Source organism: Natator depressus, chromosome 8 (assembly GCF_965152275.1).
Source record: "Natator depressus isolate rNatDep1 chromosome 8, rNatDep2.hap1, whole genome shotgun sequence".
NCBI lineage: Eukaryota > Metazoa > Chordata > Testudines > Cheloniidae > Natator > Natator depressus.
Window position 1 is genome coordinate 45,490,196 of NC_134241.1, and position 19,744 is coordinate 45,509,939.

Below are 19,744 nucleotides of genomic sequence, written 5' to 3' on the forward strand. Positions count from 1 at the left end.
CCAGCCTCTGTCTCTTGGGGTAGGTCTTCACCACAGTCAGGGTGTGTGACTGCAGCACAGAGACCCATACCTGAGCTAACTTTGATCTAGCTAGCATGGATACCAATACAGTGAAGCCGCAGCAGCAGGGACTTCAGCGTGGGCTGTACAAGCCCACCTGGGACCCTGGGTATGTACTGAGGTGGCTAGCTAGCTACCTCCCCTTACACAGGTTTTTTAAACACAGGCCTTATATGTGCAGAACTCGGAGGTTTAACCCAACTCAGACAGCAACTGCCTGCCTGACCCAGCTCTCTGCCTGCCAGCCCATCAGCCCATCCTCTCTTACAGACAGCAGTCTAGTGTGAATCCCTCCCGCTTCCCTCCACGGGAGCTGTATCCCCCACATACCTAAATACACTGATTCTCTGGGCTGGCAAGCGTGACAGGTTATCATTGGAAAAAAAAACCCTAGTGCTCCATTCCCCTCTCGCTCGCGCTGATTTTACAGCAGTGTCACCCCATTGCATCCAGCAGAGCAACTCCTGATTTACACCCAGAGACCCCAGCCCCGTGTGGAACCCTTGGCTTGAGTCTGAACATGACTGCGCTGTTTGCTGAGAGTCCAGCCGCGAGCAGGAGGGAAGGTAGGGATCAGAGATGCTGTTCCTTTAAGAAATTCTAAAGCCAGCTCTGGAAGGTTCCTGTTATTCCATGGCTCTGGCACAGCAACCCTCTCCCCCCACCCGCCCCGAGTCCCAGCTGTATAAATGAAGCTCTGGCGAGCTGGTGGGCGTCCCTCACTCTGTAGCCAGCAGTGCAGGAAGCAGCTCTGCTCTCCTACTGACGGGTACTGTGTGCAGTGCCGACGGGGGCAGCATCCATAACAAAGATGCTCGTGGTTTGGCTGTTGCTGTCAGTGGGCCTGGCCCGGGCGGCTCTGGGGAGCACGGCCCACCTCAGGAGGGCCAACGACAGGAACAGCAGATGCATCTACTCATTCGTCGTCCCCAGCCCGAATGAGGCCAGCTGTCCAGAACCAGGCCAGGCAACGTCAGCCATGTGGGAACTCCAGAGGGAGAGCAACGCACAGCGCTCGGAGCTGGAGTCGGCCAAGGCCAGGCTGAGCCTCCTGGAGAACTTGGTGACCCAGCTGCACGTGGCGCTGGGTGCAGGGGGCTCCTCTGCTTCCACCGTGGAGCTCCAGAGAGAGCTGGACAGGCTGAGGATGGAAAGAGCTCAGCAGGAGTCTCAAGTCAGCAGGCTGGAGGCTGCCTACAGCACCCTTGGGCAGGAGAAGTCCTTCCTGGAAGAGGAGAACAGGCGACTGGAGCAGGAAAAAGCTGAGCTGGGAAGGAGGCTGGAGAGCAGCACCCAGGAGATAGCTCGGCTGAGGGCCAGCCAACGTCACCAGGTCAGCGAGGCACCCGCCCAGGACTCCCAGCAGGGCTCCCAAGAAGGTAAGATTCACGGGAACTTACCCAGTCTCACACTGAGTTTCCCTTACTCCTGGTTCACCCTTTGAGCCCCACTAGGCCACATGGCCTTGCTGTCTCCTTTGCAGCAGAGGATGCCCATACAGAGTCTGCACCTGGATGTGTGTGACTATCCCTTGGAGCGTACAGTTGGGGTGTGGGAAATAAGTCTCCCTTGCCTAGATTCCTGTCCTTAGACCATTGTCTGGAAGGGAAAGGATGATGGTTAATGCACTGGACTGGGAGCCAGGAGACCTGGCATCAATTACCAGCTCTGCCACAGACTTTCTGGCATATCACTTAATCTATTTCCCATTCTTTGTCTCGTCCACTAGGACGGTAGACTCTCTGGGGCAGGGGCCGTCACGCTGCATGAAACTAACCCAATGGGGTTGTGAGCCTCTTCGGGGCTTCCAGCTGCTCCAGCAGCAACAATCAACAGCAAGAGACTCCAGGGGGCCACCTCCGCAAGAGGGCTGAGGCTCTAGTTAGAGATAGGCCCAGGCCCAGACGCCCTCACATTTTGAGGGAGTTCAGACCCAGATCTGAACTTAGTGGCCAGAGCCCATCTCATGCTGCAGAGAAGGGGAAGGGTTACAGTATGCACGAACAGTCCCTCGGCTGCAGCCAAGCACTCCAACAAGCTGGCTCCAACAGATAGACGTCCAGAAGCACCTTTCTTTGGCATTTCCTCTGCTGTGCCTTTGTGCAGGTGTCCGTCTGTCTGTCCCTGCCCTGGGGACTATATCCTAAGCTGTAGTGTTGCTTTCTCCCCCATCTCTATCTCCCCAATGTACTTAGTTCACCATTGCCCTTCCAATTCCTTTCCCCTTCTCCACCAGCAGGAGAGGACCCATTCTTGTGCTATGCAGTCTGGGACACATGGGATTAATGGAGCTGGGAGCCAGCAGGCTACAGTTCTTACCTGAGATGGGAGCTATGGGACAGACACCCCATGTGCAAGTGTCTTGGGCATTTAACAGAGCTCCCCGCCGGGCAAAAACCTAGAAACCCTGCTGCAGGGCAGAGAAGAACATTGCAACCTCAGTGAGACCCCGATTCCTTCCTGTGAACGTGCTGAGCCTTGCATGGGTGGTGGGTATATAGGCCAGGGGAGGCTACGCCTCCCCTTGCACAGCCACCACCACACCGCCCTGCTGCCGGACACCTGGGCTGTGGTGGCCCTGCTTATTTTCCCTCCCTGCTGGGAATGGGCTTCTGCTGGAAGTTTTTTCTTATTTATTATGTGCCATGCAGTTTCCCCAGGCGGCTGAGAAGGTGGTATCTGCTACTCAGCTTCCCGGGTCCCTTGGACTCCCCAGGGAAATTCCTGATGAACCTGGACGCTGAGTAGCAGATTCCGCCTCCTCAGCCGCCCAGGAACCTGCATGGTGCATATAAAAGCTCAGCGTTCTTCGCCCACTGCTGCCTGGCTGCTCCTCTCCACCACTCCACCCCCTTCTCCGGAGGTCCCCGCCACCGCTCGCCGGTTCCTCCTCTCCTCTCCACTTGGCCCCCTCCCTGCTCAGCCCGCTCACTACTGCTTGCTGCGTCCTCCTCTCTCCACCCCACCACTTAACCCTCCTGCCGCCGCTCAAGTGGGGAGGTGGGGGGAGGGGAGGAGGGATGCATATGGCGAGCAGTGCTGGGGGGGCCGAGTGGGGAGGAGGGGGGGAGGAAGAGAGGAGGGATGCACATGGCGAGCGGGAAGGGGACCGAGCAGGGGAGGGCAGAGTGTGGGTGTGGCTGCAAGTGGAAGAGGAGGGACGGGGAGGTAGCCTCCGGCAGGGGAAGCTTCACCCGCTGCCCATGGAGTCTTGGGATGGGGGCAGTGACTTCCCAGTTCCCAGATACCCCCAAAAGGGGAAGTGCTGGACCTGCAGTGCAGGTTGGAGCAGCCCTACAGGGGTCTTAACTTGCATCCCAGCTGTAGCAACTCTCCCATGGGTTGTGTCTCCTGATGATAACTGGGGCATAGGAAAGCCCACAGGTGCTGATTTTTGTTTTTGCTGGTCTTATTGGAAACCTGGGAGGTGGGTGGGCATAAACCCACCCACTTCTAAAGGCCCGTCCCCCAGCCTAGCGGGAGGGACCACTGGACCCAGGGACCAAGTAAATGCGGGGGACAACTAATGAAAAACAGGGGTTGGAGTGAAGGTCAGAGGTTCAAAACACGGATACCGGATGGGGACACCGAGCAGAGAACCCTGGACAGTGCCCACTGCTCCTCAAAGCTGTCAAGGGAGCCAGTGGACGCCGCCCAGTGGAAACTCTGCCCGGATGCGTGAGACTAGGGAGGAACGGAAATAGGCCCCGCAGTCGCAGAGCACCCCCTCGTCCAACATCCTCCTCCTGGTATTATAGATGGAAACTTTGGCCACGGCCAAGAGGAGGTTGACGAGGAGGTCTCGTGAATTCGTGGGGCCACAGATAGGGTGTGCAAAGAGGAACAAGTGTGGGGAGAAGTGCAGCCAGAACCTCAACAAGAGATTCTGGAGGAGCCGGAATAGGGGCTGCAACCTGGCGCATTCGAGATAGGCGTGCACGTGGTTCTCCCTCACGCCGCAAAAGGGGCAGGCCTCGGGTAAAGGGGTGAACCGTGCCACATGCACACCCGTGCTCACGGCTCCATGAAGGAGCTGCCAACCGATGTCCCTGGCGGGCCGTGGGACCAAGGTGGAATAAAGGCTGGCCCACCGGGGTTCCTCACCCTCTTGAGGTGGAAGATAGTCCTGCCATTTGGTGTCAGGGCGGGATGTGAGGGTGAGGAAGTGTAGTTTGTGGAGCACGAGCATGTACAGATGGTTACTGGGCGCAGTTCGAAACCGGACCGGCTGCAGGGTATGCAGCCGGCTTGGAGTGTGGGAATGGGGAGGCCTGGGCGCTTGCAGAACAGGGGCCCAAGAAAAATGTCCGGAGGGCCAGGGGTGAGGGGTGGGCGGGGAGCGCCCTCTTGCAGGGTTCGCCGCAGGAAAACGAGAGAATCAGGTGACAAGGTGGCCTTCACCTCCTGGAGTACACGCCTAGGGGTCGAAAGGGTGGAAAGCCCCATGCATCGTCTGAGCACGCAGTGCTCCACCCAGTCCCCCCGTCGTAGTCCAGGAGGTCTCTGACTCTGGTGGTTTCTGCCATGACTAACCTCCGACACACCGAGGGAGACTCTGCCACCTGCACACATAGATCAAGGTTGTGTAGCAGGGGCTCCGCAAGGAGGTCCGCCCCCTCGGTGGCCACAAAGGATCTGGTCACCGAAGAAAGCGTCCAGGTCCGGAGGAGGTCCTGGTAGAAGACCGGCAGCTTGGAGAGGTCTCGCGGAAGACCTCTCGGATGGAGAAAAAAGAGCTGCCAGTCATATCGGAGCCCTCGGAGGCGGCAGAGGAAGGCGTGCGCCAACGTGCTCCATGCCAGACTACCTGCACCATAAAGGAGCCTCTGCAGGGCCTGGAGGCGGAAGACATGGACCTGGCTGCGCAAGCAAACCAGGCCCTGTCCTCCCTCCTTCAGGGGAAGACTCAGGACCCCTGCAGAGACTCAGTGCAGCCCCGGCCAGAAGAACTCCAGAGCCATCCTGTGGAGCCTGGCCAGGATCCTCTGGGCAGGGCTCAGGGTGTTGAGCCGGTGCCAGAGCATGCAGAGGACTAGCTGGTTTTTGCTGGTGGGTGTGCCTCTCCGCCTCCTCCCTGCCCGTGCGAGTGGTGGGCAGGGCCTCCGTAGGGTTTCCAACTTTCTACTGGCACAACACCAAACACCCTAGTCCTGCCCCTGCCCCGAGGTCCCACCCCTGCCTCGCCCCTTCCCAGAAGCTCCATGCCCACTCACTACATTCCCCCTCCCTTGGTGGCTCATCTCCCTCCCTTTCACTGGGCTGGGGCTGGGGTGCGGGAGAGGGTGAGGGCTCTAAATGGGGGTGTGGGCTCTGGGGTGAGGCCAGAAATGAGGGGTGCAGGAGGGGGCTCCAGGCTGGGGAGTGGGGATGAGGGATTCAGAATGCAGGAGGGGGCTGCGGGTTGAGGCAGGGGGTTGGAGTGCAGGAGTGAGTGAGGGCTCCAGGGTGCAGCTGGGGATGAAGGGTTCAGGGTGTGGGAGGGGGCTCTGGTTTCCAGCCAATGGGAGTGCAGAGCCAGTGCTCGGGGCGGGGGCAGCATGCAGAGCCCTGTGGCTCTCCCGCCTAGGAGCCGAACCTGCTCGCTACTTCCAGGGCGCAGGGACTAGGGACTAGCCTGCCTTAGTGCCACAGCACTGCCGACCAGACTTTCGACTGGGTGTTCCAGTTGAAAACCGGACACCCGGTCACCCTAGGCCTCAGGGAGGAAGAAGCTAAGTGGGGGCAGGGCCTCAGGGTGGAGGGAGGGTGGGGCCTTCGGGCAAAGAGGCTAAGTGGGGGCGGGCCTCAGGGCGGAGCAGCTCAATGTGGGTGGAGCCTCGGAATGGAAAGAGGCTGAGCGAGGACAAGGGCTTGGGGCAGAGCACAGGCGGAGCAGGGGGCGGGGCCACAGTCCAGGCATTGGGGCGCACAGAAGATTAATGCAGCCGTGCAGGTGCTGAGCACTACCTATTTTTTTTTCAAGTGGGTGCTTGAGCCTGAAGCACCCACGGGGTCAGCGCCTATGGGAAAGCCTCAGCCATGTCATCCACAGACACCCCATCCCAGCCCCTGACATGCCTCCCACACCAGAGGATCCTGTAGGAGAGATGCACATAGCCAGCCACAGCAGCTGTGCCCTCCCCCATACAGGGATATTCCCAAGCAGGCCCTTAGGGCTGCTTTGCAGCCTCTGCCCAAAAGGGCTGAATGAAATCACCCCGAGAGCGAGTCCTGTCAGTCTGCAGACTCAGATTCCGCTGCACCTGTCCCACTGCAGGTATCTGAGATGCCCAGTCCTGCTCAGCCACACTTTCCACTCCGTGACATAATGCCCAAACACTAGGCACTCTAACGGGTCAACCACAGATGAGGAGCTGCCGCACGCTGCCCTTCCTGACAAGGGACACACAGGACTCCCACACAGACAAAGGCCAACACAAACTCAGTGGCCACTTCTGAAGATTTGACTGGAACCTGAACACAAATCAGTATGGCTCTGGGAATACAGCTATAGACCCAAATGTTTTTAAATGTGTGCTACACCTCTAAATGTTGAGGAGGGGCAGCTGCCATTTTGTGTTTCTGTTCAGCGGCAGAGTGTTACTGAGCAGACTGCTATGTGCTCTCCGTCTCCTCTGGAGATCTTGCTTGTTTCCTTAATCTGAATAAGAGAGTCTCCAAGGCGGAGAAACGCACACGTTGTTTTGTGGCTAGGAAAATGCAGGGGGCTATCCCCTCAGCTGGGATAGATGGAAGGAGCTTGGTTGATTTACACCAGCTCATGGTCCAGCTCCCTCTATTTCCCCACATCCAGCGATGCCCACAGAAGTGCCACCCAAGCCACCAATCCACCACTCTGCCATCACAGGAACTATTGTAAAGTGTCTCATCTTGAGCTCTGCTGGGCATATACAGAATTGCTGCCTCATCTCAGGGCTCCTGAAATGTCGAACACCCACCCATAAGCCCTAGGCACCTTTAAATGAAGTTACACCACAACGTACATTTCTCCCTGCAGCCATTTCTAGCTTAGAACTTGGCTGAGCCAAGAGGGGATAGTCAAGAGCAGCCCTGAATGCTTAGTAGATGGATCCCTGGTTGCAAAGTAGAAACCACCCAGTGAGAAAGAAGACTATGCTGCCCTGTCCAGTGATTAAAGTGTTCTGACACTCGACTGGCCCATTGTCCTGCTACACCTCTCTCTGGGGCCATATTCTAAGGGTTTCCCTTACAACCAGGCCTGAACAGAACCCTTGAATCCCAGCTCCCGCCCCCCCCCCAAGCTTTGGGGAGAGGGGCACTTAAAATCTGTTCCTGCCCCTGATCAGAACAGAGCAAAGTGCTGAGGGTTTCTTAGCATCTCTGTTCTGGCCAGTGGAGTTAATTCATTCTGAGAAGGAGACTGGCTGCAGGGCTGGGTGGCTGTGGGTCCGTCAGGCTCCATTAACCTCTCAGCATGGCACTAGGAAGTGCAACCACGCTCCAGAGCGATCACGTCCTGGGGGGGGGGGGGCGGCTGTACCAGCCTGGGCACCCCCTAGCACTGTACTGAGTCATGTGACCTGACAGCAGCCCCTCACAGCCCTTCTGGCCCTTGGAGTCATTCCAGTCAGTGACTTGACTGTACTGAGAGTGAGGCAGGGGAAGGAGACAGCGAATCCCTGGGAAACTCCTTTACTCCAAGAAGTCGGCCACCTGTTTTCTCTCGTGGCTTAGACACACCCCAAGATAGGACACCCCTCTTCCTCTCCCACAGACCTGGCTGAGGTTCAGTGCCCATACCTTTCCAGCCAGCTGTCACTGCTGTTTGCATATATATCACCCCAATAACTCAGCCCAAAAGGCGTCTCAAGTGGATTTAGGGAGCCCCTGAGCTAGCATGGCCCTCGAAGGCAGAGAACTCCACACATACCAGGAGGCAAAGTATCATGAAGCCCTCCCCACTGCCATGGTAGAGGGCTGCACTCCTGCACCCCTACTGCAGACTGGTGTCTGCAACGCCCCTGCTCTCTTACCAAACCACATGCCCTGCACTGTTTCGAGCGCTTCTGGCACCAGGCACAACAGGAGGCTGCTCGCCCTGCCTTGCTTTCACACTGAGCGCCTGGTGCAATACCACCTGCCCGCCCAGAGGAGGCACTCTCCTCCTGAGTGACAGCTCCCATGGGCTCAGAGGGGTGAAACCTGCACACCAGGGTGACTTTAGCCCAGGACGTTAGTTAGGTGTGCAGGATTCTGGCTTACCTCTCTGGCGTGGCCTTGCTTCAATTGCCCTCGGAGGACAGTCTCCATCTCCCTTTCCACAGCATACCCAGGCAGCTCTTTCCACTCCCTGGGCCCTTTCCTGGAGAAGAGTCTTGGGCCTTTGTCCTCCCCAAGGGTCTGCCCTGGCTTCCCACCTCAATACAGGAGAGCAAAGGGGGGACTTCCTCTCCCCCTCTTTGGAAGCCCCTACATGGGACCTCCCCCACTTAAGATCAGTTACACATATTAGGCCTCAAACCCACCCCACTTCTCTAGCTCATGCTCTTTCCTTCTCTTGCTTTCACTCCTCCCTCTTCAGAGCCCCCATCCTCTAGACCAGCGTTTCTCAAACTTCATTGCACCACGACCCCCTTCTGACAACAAAAATTACTCCATGACCCCAGGAAGGGGGATTGAAGCCTCAGGCCTCCTACCCCAGGCAGCGGGGCCGAAGCCCAACCCCCACCGCCCTGCGGGGGAAGGGGCAAAGCTTGAGGTCTGCAGCCCTGGGCAGGGGGGCTGGAACCTGAGCCCTGCTGCCCAGGGCTGAAGCGGAAGCTTGAGCCCCACCGCCCAGGGCTGAATCCGTCTGGCTTCAGCTTCCACCCTGGGTAGGGGGCTTGGACTTTGGCTTCAGTCCTAGGCCCCAGCAAGTCTAACACCAGCCCTGATGATCCCCTTAAAACAGGGTCACAACCCACTTTGGGGTCCCAACCCACACTTTGAGAACCGCTGCTCTAGGCCTTCTTTCTCTGGCCCTTTCCACTCATTTTCCAACTCACCCCCTTCCCGGACTGGCCACACAGCCCCTGCTGACCCCTATCAGGGAACTTCTTGCCCAAAACACCAACCACATCCAACAGTTATCCCCACTCTCAAACTCCCAATGCTGCCTGAGCAGAAAAAAGCTCTTTTATAGCCTCGTCCGATTTCCCAGCAGGCCTTGCTGTTGCCTAGCATCCCATACTTCCTCTGAGAACTACAAGCCCCAGAATTCCCTTGGCCTGGGCTGTCAGGCAGCCAGTCTGTAACTGATCTGAGCTTCCTAAAGGGCCACAAGGGCCTGCTAACAGCAGCAAAATAAAAAAAACTTTATTTCCACTTTATCCCCTCTTAACTGTCCCTGCACCGTCTGAAAACCAAACACACGTTGGCCTTGCTGGGCTAGCAGTTAGGCACCTTGCATCCTCTACTGTTGTTCTAGGGCTGTGCCTGCATGCCTCCCCAACTCTCAGGACGAGGGCAGGTAATTGAGAGTGGAGATTGAACCCAGGGGGCCTCAGGAATTGCAAAGCACAACCCTTGACTAGCTGAGCTAACGCTCCAGCTCTGTTAGCTCAAGGCCAGTAGCTGATTCATAAACCCCTGTGTAGTCCAGCCACTAGAGGGGGACAGAGAGCCAGAAAGATGGGCTCCTCCCACAACGGAGAGCAATGGCGCAGGTCTCTGGTGACGATGGACACAGGATACTGAGAATCAGCGTCCACTCAGTGTCCACAAAGCCCAGCTAAACCCTGTGGTGGGGGGGGGTAGAGGAGACCCCCTGCACCTTCTGTAGGCGGGGCAGGATTTTCACTCAGCACTGAGATGGAACCCTGCTGCTAAGTGGGCTCTGTTCAGCTTTTCACACTGGTGCTGGCGAGATATCCATTTACTCCTGTGCCATCATAGCTCAGGGCTGAATGGGTTGACCCGCGGCCCGAGGAGCAATCAGCAAAGATGGGCCCCTGGCCCATAACACCACCACCACTTGTCAGACTAAACCTTTGGGTGGGTCCAGGTAGCGGGCAGTTCTCTTCCAACACTGTAGGAGGCACTGTGGTCAAGAGGGAAATGCCAATATTTTGCTGGCCGAAAGGATTGGCAAACCTGAGCCAGCCCCTGAAAACAGCTCTCTGTTCAGTGGGTCTTTTTAGGGCCTGCAGAATTGAGTTTGACTCATTTATAGGGAGGGACCAGCTGTGAAACGGAGATCTATGTTTAGTCAGCACACGCGCACGCAAACACTTTGGTGATGTATAGCCCCCTCTCTAATACCCCTGTGTAAAATTATTCTCCATGGCCACAAGTCACTTAAGTACAGGCCTAATTTCAAACACACAGGTAGTCTCATTGATCTCAATGGATTACTCACATGCTTAAAGTTAGGCACATGCTTATGTGCCCTGCCTACTTGGGGCTCACGTGGCCAAAAGAATGAAAAATCCAGGCTCTTTGGCTGTACTTTGTAGAGAGTCTGTGGAATGATTGCTTTTAAAACTACAGGGCAAGTGTATTTCCTCTCCCTGCTGCAAATCTGGGTTCATTTTCTGGAAAACAGGTGTCGGTCAATTTGTCCCAGGGCCAATTCTGAAATACCTGCGGCTGGAGTCAGCTACTGCTAATGAGCCCCTAGGGAGGTTTTCCAGCCCTAAAGCAATGCCAGGCATAAAGCAGGAGGGTGCACTATGCAGAAATGAGTTAGTTGTAAGTGTGTGATTTTCCCTTCAAGGGAAGCTGAAAGTACAACTGTGATGCATGGCCAGAAAGGGTTAAACATCCTGCAAAATAAATAACCCTCAAAAGACATATGGGGAGATAATTTTTGTGTATTTACATATATATGCGGAGGATCCACAATGTAATCAACAGTCCCTATGCTGTATTCTGATAGTTCCGAGATCAAAAGAACATCCTACCATTTAAATAAATTGTGAACACAAGATATCTCGGTATTCATCTCTCTTTGAAATGTACTGTGAATGGTGGAAGAACAAGCAAATTGCCTTATGTTAATTCTAAAGCTAAGTACCAGTGATGGACCTCCTTCAAAGTCATCCTAATTATCTTTTGTTCCTGGAGGAACTCCAAACTTGTCAAAGAGGACATGAAATTGTATAAAAGATCCTTGGGTCCTGATTCTGTCATCTCCGATCTGCTTAAGCTTCATCTGGGGAAGTTTGAGTTGCAAGACTGAGGTCCCAGTCATTCTGGTACATCCTGAATATGATATTTGGACATTGGACTATAACCTATGAACTGACTTCTAAAGGAACTCTTTGCAACTACAAAGCTCACCATCTCTGCTATCAATCTAAACCTCAATGTATAATCTTTTAACCATTCTCTCTCTCTTTTGTTTTTTAATAAATTTTAGTTTAGTTAATAAGTATTGGCTGTAGCATGTATTTGGGTAAGATCTGAAACATTCATTAACCTGGGAGGTAATGTGTCCGATCCTTTGGGATTGGTAGAACCTTTTCTTTTATATGATGAAATAAGATTTACAGAAATGTTCATCATATTTGACGTGGGTACCTGGATGGAGGCCTGAGGCTGGATCACTTTAAGGGAACTGTGTTGTTTGGACTTCTGAGTAACCAGTAAGGTAATAAAGAAGCTGTTTTATGCTGGCTTGGTAAATATAAGTACTGGAATATCCACCAGCTTTATGGGGATTGTCTGCCCCATTCTTCGCAGTTCACCCTAATTGAGTGACCATAGCTGGCCTCCACTAGGACCCCAGTCACAACAACACTTTGCCAAGCATTAGAATTAAACAGTGAATTGTGAGAAGTCATGACTGTCAGACTCATAACTATGGCGTCTTGCATTTACACTGCATAGCTCCTTTCGTCCCAAAGCGCTGGCCAGACATCTGATGCTAAAAGCCCTCAGCGACGACCTAACTCTGCTCCAGTGGGAGTTTTAAAATCGACCCCTGCAACTTGTCAGATCTCTGTTTGAAATCTCATTGTATGCTGAGCAGGCCCTGGCAGTGGGAGCTGAAGCGATTGGTTCAAAAGGCCGAGTAGCCTGTGGTGGTTTGCCATGGCTTTCTCTGCCCCTTGGATTTCCAGCATGGCTTAGTTAAAACAGTTTATGATGTGTAATAAATAGCTGGACCTGACCTGTCAGCTGGAATTCTCCATGTAATGCGGGAGACATTATCCAAGTTGATAGGCTCCTAGTGTTACCTGTATTAAAGATAATATGATATAGAATCATAGAATATCAGAGTTGGAAGGGACCTTAGGAGGTCATCTAGGCCAACCCTGCTCAAAGCAGGACCAATCCCCAACTATAACATTCATCCAGAGGGGAACAAGGGTCACTGCAACATGCTTACGATTAGAATCACGTTCCTCTGGGACCCTGTAAGAGGAACCCCAAGGTACTAGATTTTGCTACAGCTGTACAGCCCTGCTCCTTTCCCTACTGCCCTTCCTTGCTGAGTCTGCCTTGAGTCCCCTGGCCAGCAAGACACCAGTTAGCTCCAATGCGCTGCCTTGTCTCACAAATGGAGCAGACAGGCTCAGTGGACAGAATGAAAGAGAAACCGAGGACACTGCTGGTGGTGTGCAGTGAGTTGGATTTATGCTGTTAACGAGCCTTGACCTTGTCCTGAAAGTGACTTTCCGAAGGAAGGAAAGACCCTCCCTTCCCACTGCCGTGCCCCAGTGCCCGCTGACAGTAAGCGGGAATCTGAAGAGAGTTAAATGTTTGTTTTACACAGAAGCAAAGGCTCCAGGGTTGATCCTTTTTGAAGCCACTGCATGATCATTCTCTACCAGTGAGCAGAAATAGGGGAGCTATCCAATACTCCTGCCAGTAGCCGGTAAGGATTTTGAATGACACTGCATCTAGACCTCAGCAGCAGTGTAAAACCGTAACAAGCATCCACAAAGCCAGACACACCTGCAGCACACACACCATCTTGGCTGCAGGCAGAACTTTCACTGCAAAGGCAAATGGTGTTTGAAGACCAACAGAGCGGCTTCCCTAGCCTGCACTGAAGGTGGGTAAAGAATAGTGTTTGCAAAGGGCTGGGCACGGTGTGATAGACCCACAGGGAAGCGTTACAGAGCACAAGGCGTGGGCACATATACCACCAAGCCGCAGGAGAATAGAGTTAGTGGCCTGGTCCGGGACAGGCGCCCTACTGTAATACACAATGTACAGCACCTAGCGCAGTGGGATGCTGGTCAACAACTGGCACTCCTAGGTGCTATCGTAATACACCAAATAAATAATGTACAGCTGTTATCACACATGCGGCCTTGGGGTGCGATTGACGCTCTTAGATGCTAGGGTAATACAACTAAATAATAACTGCTTATTATCCCAGGACAGGGCAGGTCTTGGAGTGATGGGGAGAGGCCATTTTGGCCAGCCAAGCGTGGGTTGGGCTGGATGAGGAGACCTTTATGGGGACAGATTACTCCCTCCTCCCCCACCTATTATGGGGTTCTAACATTAGCATCCAGTGTTGGCGTTGCTACGTGGGGGGCAGAGGGGGAGCAGTGCTTGGATTCAAAGAAAGATTGCTCCCTAGCTCCCAGGACATAAGGCAGAAACGTGCTGACCTGCCTACCTTGCCATGCTAATGGCAGGGCTAGTGGATTGCTGAGTGCATGTGAAAGAGAGTGCGCGTGATCATTTGTGCAACTGTGCTTGTGTGTGCCCAGCTGAAAGGGCATGTCCGGCCATGCCCAGGAGCGTGTACACACCCTTCGACACTCCACCAAGCCGCATCCTCACCCTGTTCCTGTCACCACCCTCACCATGTCTATTCCCATCCCTCCCTGCAGTTTCCAAGTGGGATCTGGAGAGTTTTGACTATCAGGAGCTGAAATCTGAGCTGACGGAGGTGCCCGCTTCCAGAGACTTCGAGGAGCACCCCTCCCCCAGCCACCCTGCCACTGGGGACACGGCCACCGGTACAAAGATCACCTTGATGCCTTTCCTTCCTTGCGGGTTCATAGAGCTAGGCCTCATCCTTCTAGCACCATCGCAACAGATACTTTTCTTCTGCCCCCGCCCCCCATCACCTTCACTCCCAGCACCAGGGGAAGAGCCTAGCTGGGGAATCTTCTCTGCCTCACAGCTTCTCTGCCTCTCAGCTCCTTTATTTGGTTCTATTTCATCAGTGCTTCTTACTATGCCTCCTTCTCTCGCCCCACTTCCCCACCTTGCCCTGGCCAGCCTGTCCGTCCTGACCTTTGCCGAACCCCAAGCCATCCAGGCAAGGGTATTGCCACCTGGTGCCAGACCCAAGAATGGAGTTCAAACCCCTGCTTCAGCAGCCAGACTGACTGTGCGCACCTCCAGACCATGAGCACAGGCTGGAATCTGGCTAGCCGCAGGTCTGCCCCATGGCAGAGAAGGGAGCAGGGCTGAACTTGTCCTCTGGAAACAACAGTCTCTTTTGGCCAACTTTCTCAGGCACTCACTGACTATTTCCTTAGGCAGCCCCCAAACAACTACGCCAGAGAGGACTCCAAATACAAAATTCAGAGCCAGGTCTGCATGCCCACCACTCTGCAATTCAGGGCCACTCGTAACCTGGGGGTCAGGCCCATCTCTAAGTAATAAAGCATAACGCTTAGTACAGAACATAGGGGGATTTCCCCCTAGCTCTAAGAGCTAATAGAATCAGGAGGCTGCTCTTAAAATGAGGTCGTCAGGGGTGCCATGCCATGTTTCCTTCTGGTTAAGCAACAAACTGTGAGCTCGAATCACTTTTCTTTGGATTAGCCCATCCCTGCTGTGCTGCCACCTCTTGTGATTTCTCACACACTTTGGCATTTTCCCAAAAGCCCCAGCTCCTGTAGGCGTGGGATTGTACGAGCAGCTCAGCTTTACTTTAAATACAAGTAAATTGCATGGCAGTGGAGAAAGGCTTGAAAAGGTGAAGTGAGAGCCTGCAAAAGGCCCAGAAACCCACAGGCAAAGAGGAAGCAGCCACAAATGTTATTTAAAACCATAATCTCATGATTATGGAGGGTCAGACTTAGGATTTTGGAATCCGCTGGGTTGGCGATACCAAAAGTGCAATGGAAACAAGCCCTGGCTTCAGCTTTGGTGTCACACCACAATGGACCTCCACCAAGACGGGGCTGGCACTGTCCACAGCTATGTCAGCACCATTGCTGGAAGGGGGTCACTGACCTGTTTCTTAATCCCAGAGGTAGAGCGATGGAAGGGATGGTGCTGGTTGGGTGGCTTGTAGCTAAGCGCTCTGCATTGGAACACTGGAGGCCTGGGGTCCATTCCCAGCCCCAGTTCACCGACCTGTGCCTGGTGCTGTTAGACAGAGTATGACAGGGGAAGAGGGAAGGCCTCCTGCTGCTTGTAAACCACCTCTTTGACCATCGAAAGGAACACCCCGGTGAAGTCCAGCTACGGAAGGGTGGTAGCAGATGGTGGGCAGGAGAATTGTTAAAGCACCCTCTGAACTTGCTTCTCATTGACTTAGTTCATTGTGGCCAAAGACTCCTACGTTTTTCTAGGCTGGTTTCCTGTAACTGTTTTCCTCCGTGCTGGTGCTTTATACATTGTCCATCTATGCCCTGCAACCCAGCCTCTGCCTTCCAGAAATAGAGTAGGGCCCCAGGACATTCCCACCCTTGGCTTCTGACTTCCACTGGCTGGACATCAGGAGCCATTTCTAAAACTAGGATTTAGCAGTTGACACTCTTTGCAGCGGCCTCATCAGATTAGAGTTCATATTGCGGATTCTCCCTCGTCTTACCTGAAATGGGTCGTCCCCAAGTGGGTCTATTAAAACACAGTGCCTGGGCTGAGGTCCCACTTGAAAGACCAAGACGTTCATCTCTTTTTTCATCTTAACCACATTATGAAAACCTCTAAATATCACCAGGGCAAAAAAGTCCGTGCTGTGAAATCCCCTTCCAAACTGTTCACCTCCTTTCTTTCCTTCTCTCTTCACAGAGTGATCATTCCTGCTTCTTCTCTTCCTTTTCCTCAGCTCTTTCTCCTTGTCCTCTCCTCTTTCTTCTGTCTGCCTGCACTACCCAGAGGGACATAGCCTAGGCCAGTGGTTCCCAAACTTGTTCCGTTGCTTGTGCAGGGAAAGCCCCTGGCGGGCCGGGCCGGGCCGGTTTACCTGCCGCGTCTGCGGGGGCAGCCGATCGCGGCTCCCAGTGGCCGTGGTTCGCTGCTCCAGGCCAATGGGAGCTGCTGGAAGCGGCGCGGGCCAAGGGACGTACTGGCCGCTGCTTCCAGCAGCTCCCATTGGCCTGGAGCAGCGAACCGCAGCCACTGGGAGCCGCGATCGGCCGAACCTGCGGACGTGGCAGGTAAACAAACTGGCCCGGCCCACCAGGGGCTTTCCCTGCACAAGCGGCGGAACAAGTTTAGGAACCACTGGCCTAAGCAATGCTGGTGTGTTGACGAGTGCTGGAAGGCTGAGGGGGGTATCTCCTCCATCAGCTTCATGGAATTATTTACTTACTTAGAATCCAGTAAACGATCTTTCCTGCTAGTTAGTGCTGGGTTAATGCAGTGTGAGTGTGGCTTTCATGGATTTTAGCCTTTCAGTAGGAAATCTGCCACTGGTGACAGACAGAAAATAACTGAGGGTCTTTTTCTCACCCCCTTGCCCCCCCCCTTTTTTTCTTCCTTGAGCAGGGTGCGGACAGCTGGTCTGGGTGGGGGAACCCGTGACCTTCCGCAGGGCTGAGACTATCGCTGGCAAGTATGGCGTGTGGATGAGGGACCCAGAGCCTGTTCCCCCCTACACCCGCAAGACCACTTGGAGAGTTGATGCCATTGGCACTGACATCCGCCAGGTCTTTGAATACGATGACTCTGATCAGTTCATGAAGGGCTATCCCTCCAAGGTCCACATCCTGCCCTGGTCCATGGAGAGCACCGGAGCCGTCGTATACAGGGGATCCCTGTACTTCCAGCGGCGCAAGTCCAGAATGGTGGCCAAGTACGACCTGAAGACAGAAACGATCACAGTCCAAAAGGACATCCCCAGTGCTGGCTACCATGGCCAATTCCCCTATTCCTGGGGGGGGTACACAGACATTGACCTAGCTGTCGATGAGATGGGGCTGTGGGTGACATACAGCACAGACAAGGCCAAAGGGGCCATCATCCTCTCCAAATTGGATCCAGAGACTCTGGAGGTTGAGCAGACCTGGAAAACCAACATCCGCAGGCAAGCTGTGGCCAACTCCTTTATGATCTGTGGCACCTTGTACACCATCAGTAGCTACTCAGCCCCAGATGCCACCGTCAACTTTTCCTACCACACGGCCACCAACACCAGCGAGCCGCTGAGCATCCGCTTCGAGAACCGCTACGGGTACAGCAGCATGGTGGACTACAACCCCACAGAGAGAAAGCTCTTCGCTTGGGACAATTTCAACATGGTCACCTATGACATCAGACTCTCCAGGATATGAGGAGCCTCAGGGCGGGAGGAGGACACGCCATGCTCATTGCTAACTAGCTGCTCATGGGTTAGGGGCAAGTCTAGCCAGCTGTCAATCTCATACACTCACTCTTCCTATTCTTCCTGAGCTTTCCTTGGACTCAGCCCTGAGCCCCTTACTCAGGCAGAGAGCTCACTGAGCTGGGCAAAGACTCCAGGCTTGGCCCTAGATCAGAGGTTCCTATTCTGAGAGCACTGGTGGGGCTTAAATAACGATAGAGTGGGAATAACCTTGTGCCACTTGGGAACATACATGCAATAGGTGTTACAGCCCTGTCGTCGCTCCCCTTGCCTCTCTCTGAATTACACACGGGATTAATTTGGACAATATAGAAAAAAAAGAAACAAGTTGTTAAGGGTTATGCAACATTTGGAATGTGCGGGCCAACTGCACAGGGATAGATCTAGAATGACTAAACTTGCCTGCACCCTTGGCTAAAAGACACAGATTCCAGCCAAGCAGACCAAACTGTTCACAGCAAGAGGCAGATAATATTTTAGGGGAAGGAGGTGGCTGGGTACCACCTTCACAGAATGGCTAATAAAAACCCAGTGACCATCAGCAAACCATATTCCTGCCCAGCATCAGCTGAGACAAGGGGAATGTGCTGAGCAGTCAACACCGGGCATTAGCCAAGTCAGCATTGACAGGAGGAGATTGTGCAAAGTTGTACCATGCCCAGATTCAGTAGGAGAACATCAAGGCCTAAAGACCTAGCTCCAACACCCAAATAAGCCAATGAAAAGACTCCAGCTGACTTCACTGGGCTTCAGAAATGTGCTGCAGGAGTTAAAAATTACTAGAAATCCCGGGTAGTGGGCGCCCTGCAAGAGAGCTTTCAGCTGCTGCGTATAAACCCTTTCATTGCCAGCCTCTCTCCTCGTAAGCACAGTGCACGCTTCATCGGGACCACGCTTCCCTTGGGAGCCAACCAGCCACCTCTACAGATTATCATGAGCCAGAGAATGTGGGAGAAGACCGGAACTCACCCAGCTTGGTATCTCTGCAGTGTAAGCAGCCTCTCTGCAGCTGCAATTCACCAGTAGCTAAAGCAGGAGTCAAAGATGGGCCCAAGCTGCAGAGAGGTGAGGTCCAATGATCCACACCTCACTTAAGCATAGGGCTGTTCTGCTCTAGGGGCTTTGAGTCTGTTCAACGTCTCACACAGTTACACAATAGCCATTGAGCATGCGGGGCTCCGGCCGAACTAGCCCCCTACCTGCAAGAAACATGGCCGCTTCAGCTCCCCTTCCATTAAAGACAAAAATGAAGCAAGACTTGTTTAACACAATTCTGTTAAGTCATTAGACATTATAGCAAAATAAATGTAAGGAGGGTTGTTGTTCATGAACAACGGGATCCTAGAATTTAGGGCATGATCTCAAATCCACTGAAGTCAATGGAAAGTCTCCCATTGACTCCAGTGAGCAATAGAACAGATCGCTATTTATCCCAGACTGGTTATTAACTTAGAATGAGAAGCATCATCTAACTGTTCTTGCTGTTTCTAGCTTTCAATCCAGACAACTCCACTGATTACACTGTAACTTAGACACCCTTTGGGATAGGCATGGCATTAGATTAGGTATGGCTAAGCATACAGCTGTTTTTAAGAACACACACATTTAGTGTATAAATCCTGTAGCTGGCTTGGTTTTTCTGTTTGTTTTAAAAGCCTAATCCATGCAGGTTGCATTGAAGCCTCCTGGATGAAAGTGAAGGTCTGATGTGCTGATGATTATGTGGAAGTAGTCTGTGATAATAATCGATAATAAACCCTCTCCCCCCACAACAATCCACAGTGGCAGCTTCTTGTTTGCAGATTTTTCATTTCACTGCAACATGCTGGAGGGAATTCCAGGCCACAGGAAACTATAGGCCACCTTTCCAGGAGAGTTCAGTCCCAGCAAACAGGGCTCAATTTTCAGGAGCTCAGTTCCCATTTATGCACTAAAATAAGGGGCCTGGTTTCTAATTTAAGCTCTTCCACAGGCTTGCTGGGTGACTTTGCTGGATCACTTCCCTGCTCTGTGCCTCAGTTTCCCCATCTGGAAAATGGGAATGATACTGACTTCCTTTATTAAGGTCAGTAGATAAGAGCTAGATATTATTAAAGCCAAGGGGAACTTTGCCATTGACTTCAATGCAGCCAGGATTTCATCTACTGAACGAATATCACCATGACTACAAAAACAAATGCCACTGTAGAATAAGGGGAGGCAGAGAAATGGAAA

The 19,744-nt window shown here is 53.4% G+C and overlaps 1 protein-coding gene across 1 annotated transcript; it reads left to right on the forward strand.

Annotated features, from left to right (window-relative positions):
- Positions 1-780: 780 nt before the first annotated feature.
- On the forward strand, positions 781-19,294 carry MYOC (myocilin). The gene is made up of 3 exons (XM_074962164.1): positions 781-1,439; positions 13,854-13,982; positions 16,696-19,294. Exons 1-3 carry the CDS (start codon positions 872-874, stop codon positions 17,478-17,480), a joined length of 1,482 nt encoding a protein of 493 aa, XP_074818265.1. The 5' UTR covers positions 781-871; the 3' UTR covers positions 17,481-19,294.
- The last annotated feature ends 450 nt before the right edge of the window (positions 19,295-19,744 follow it).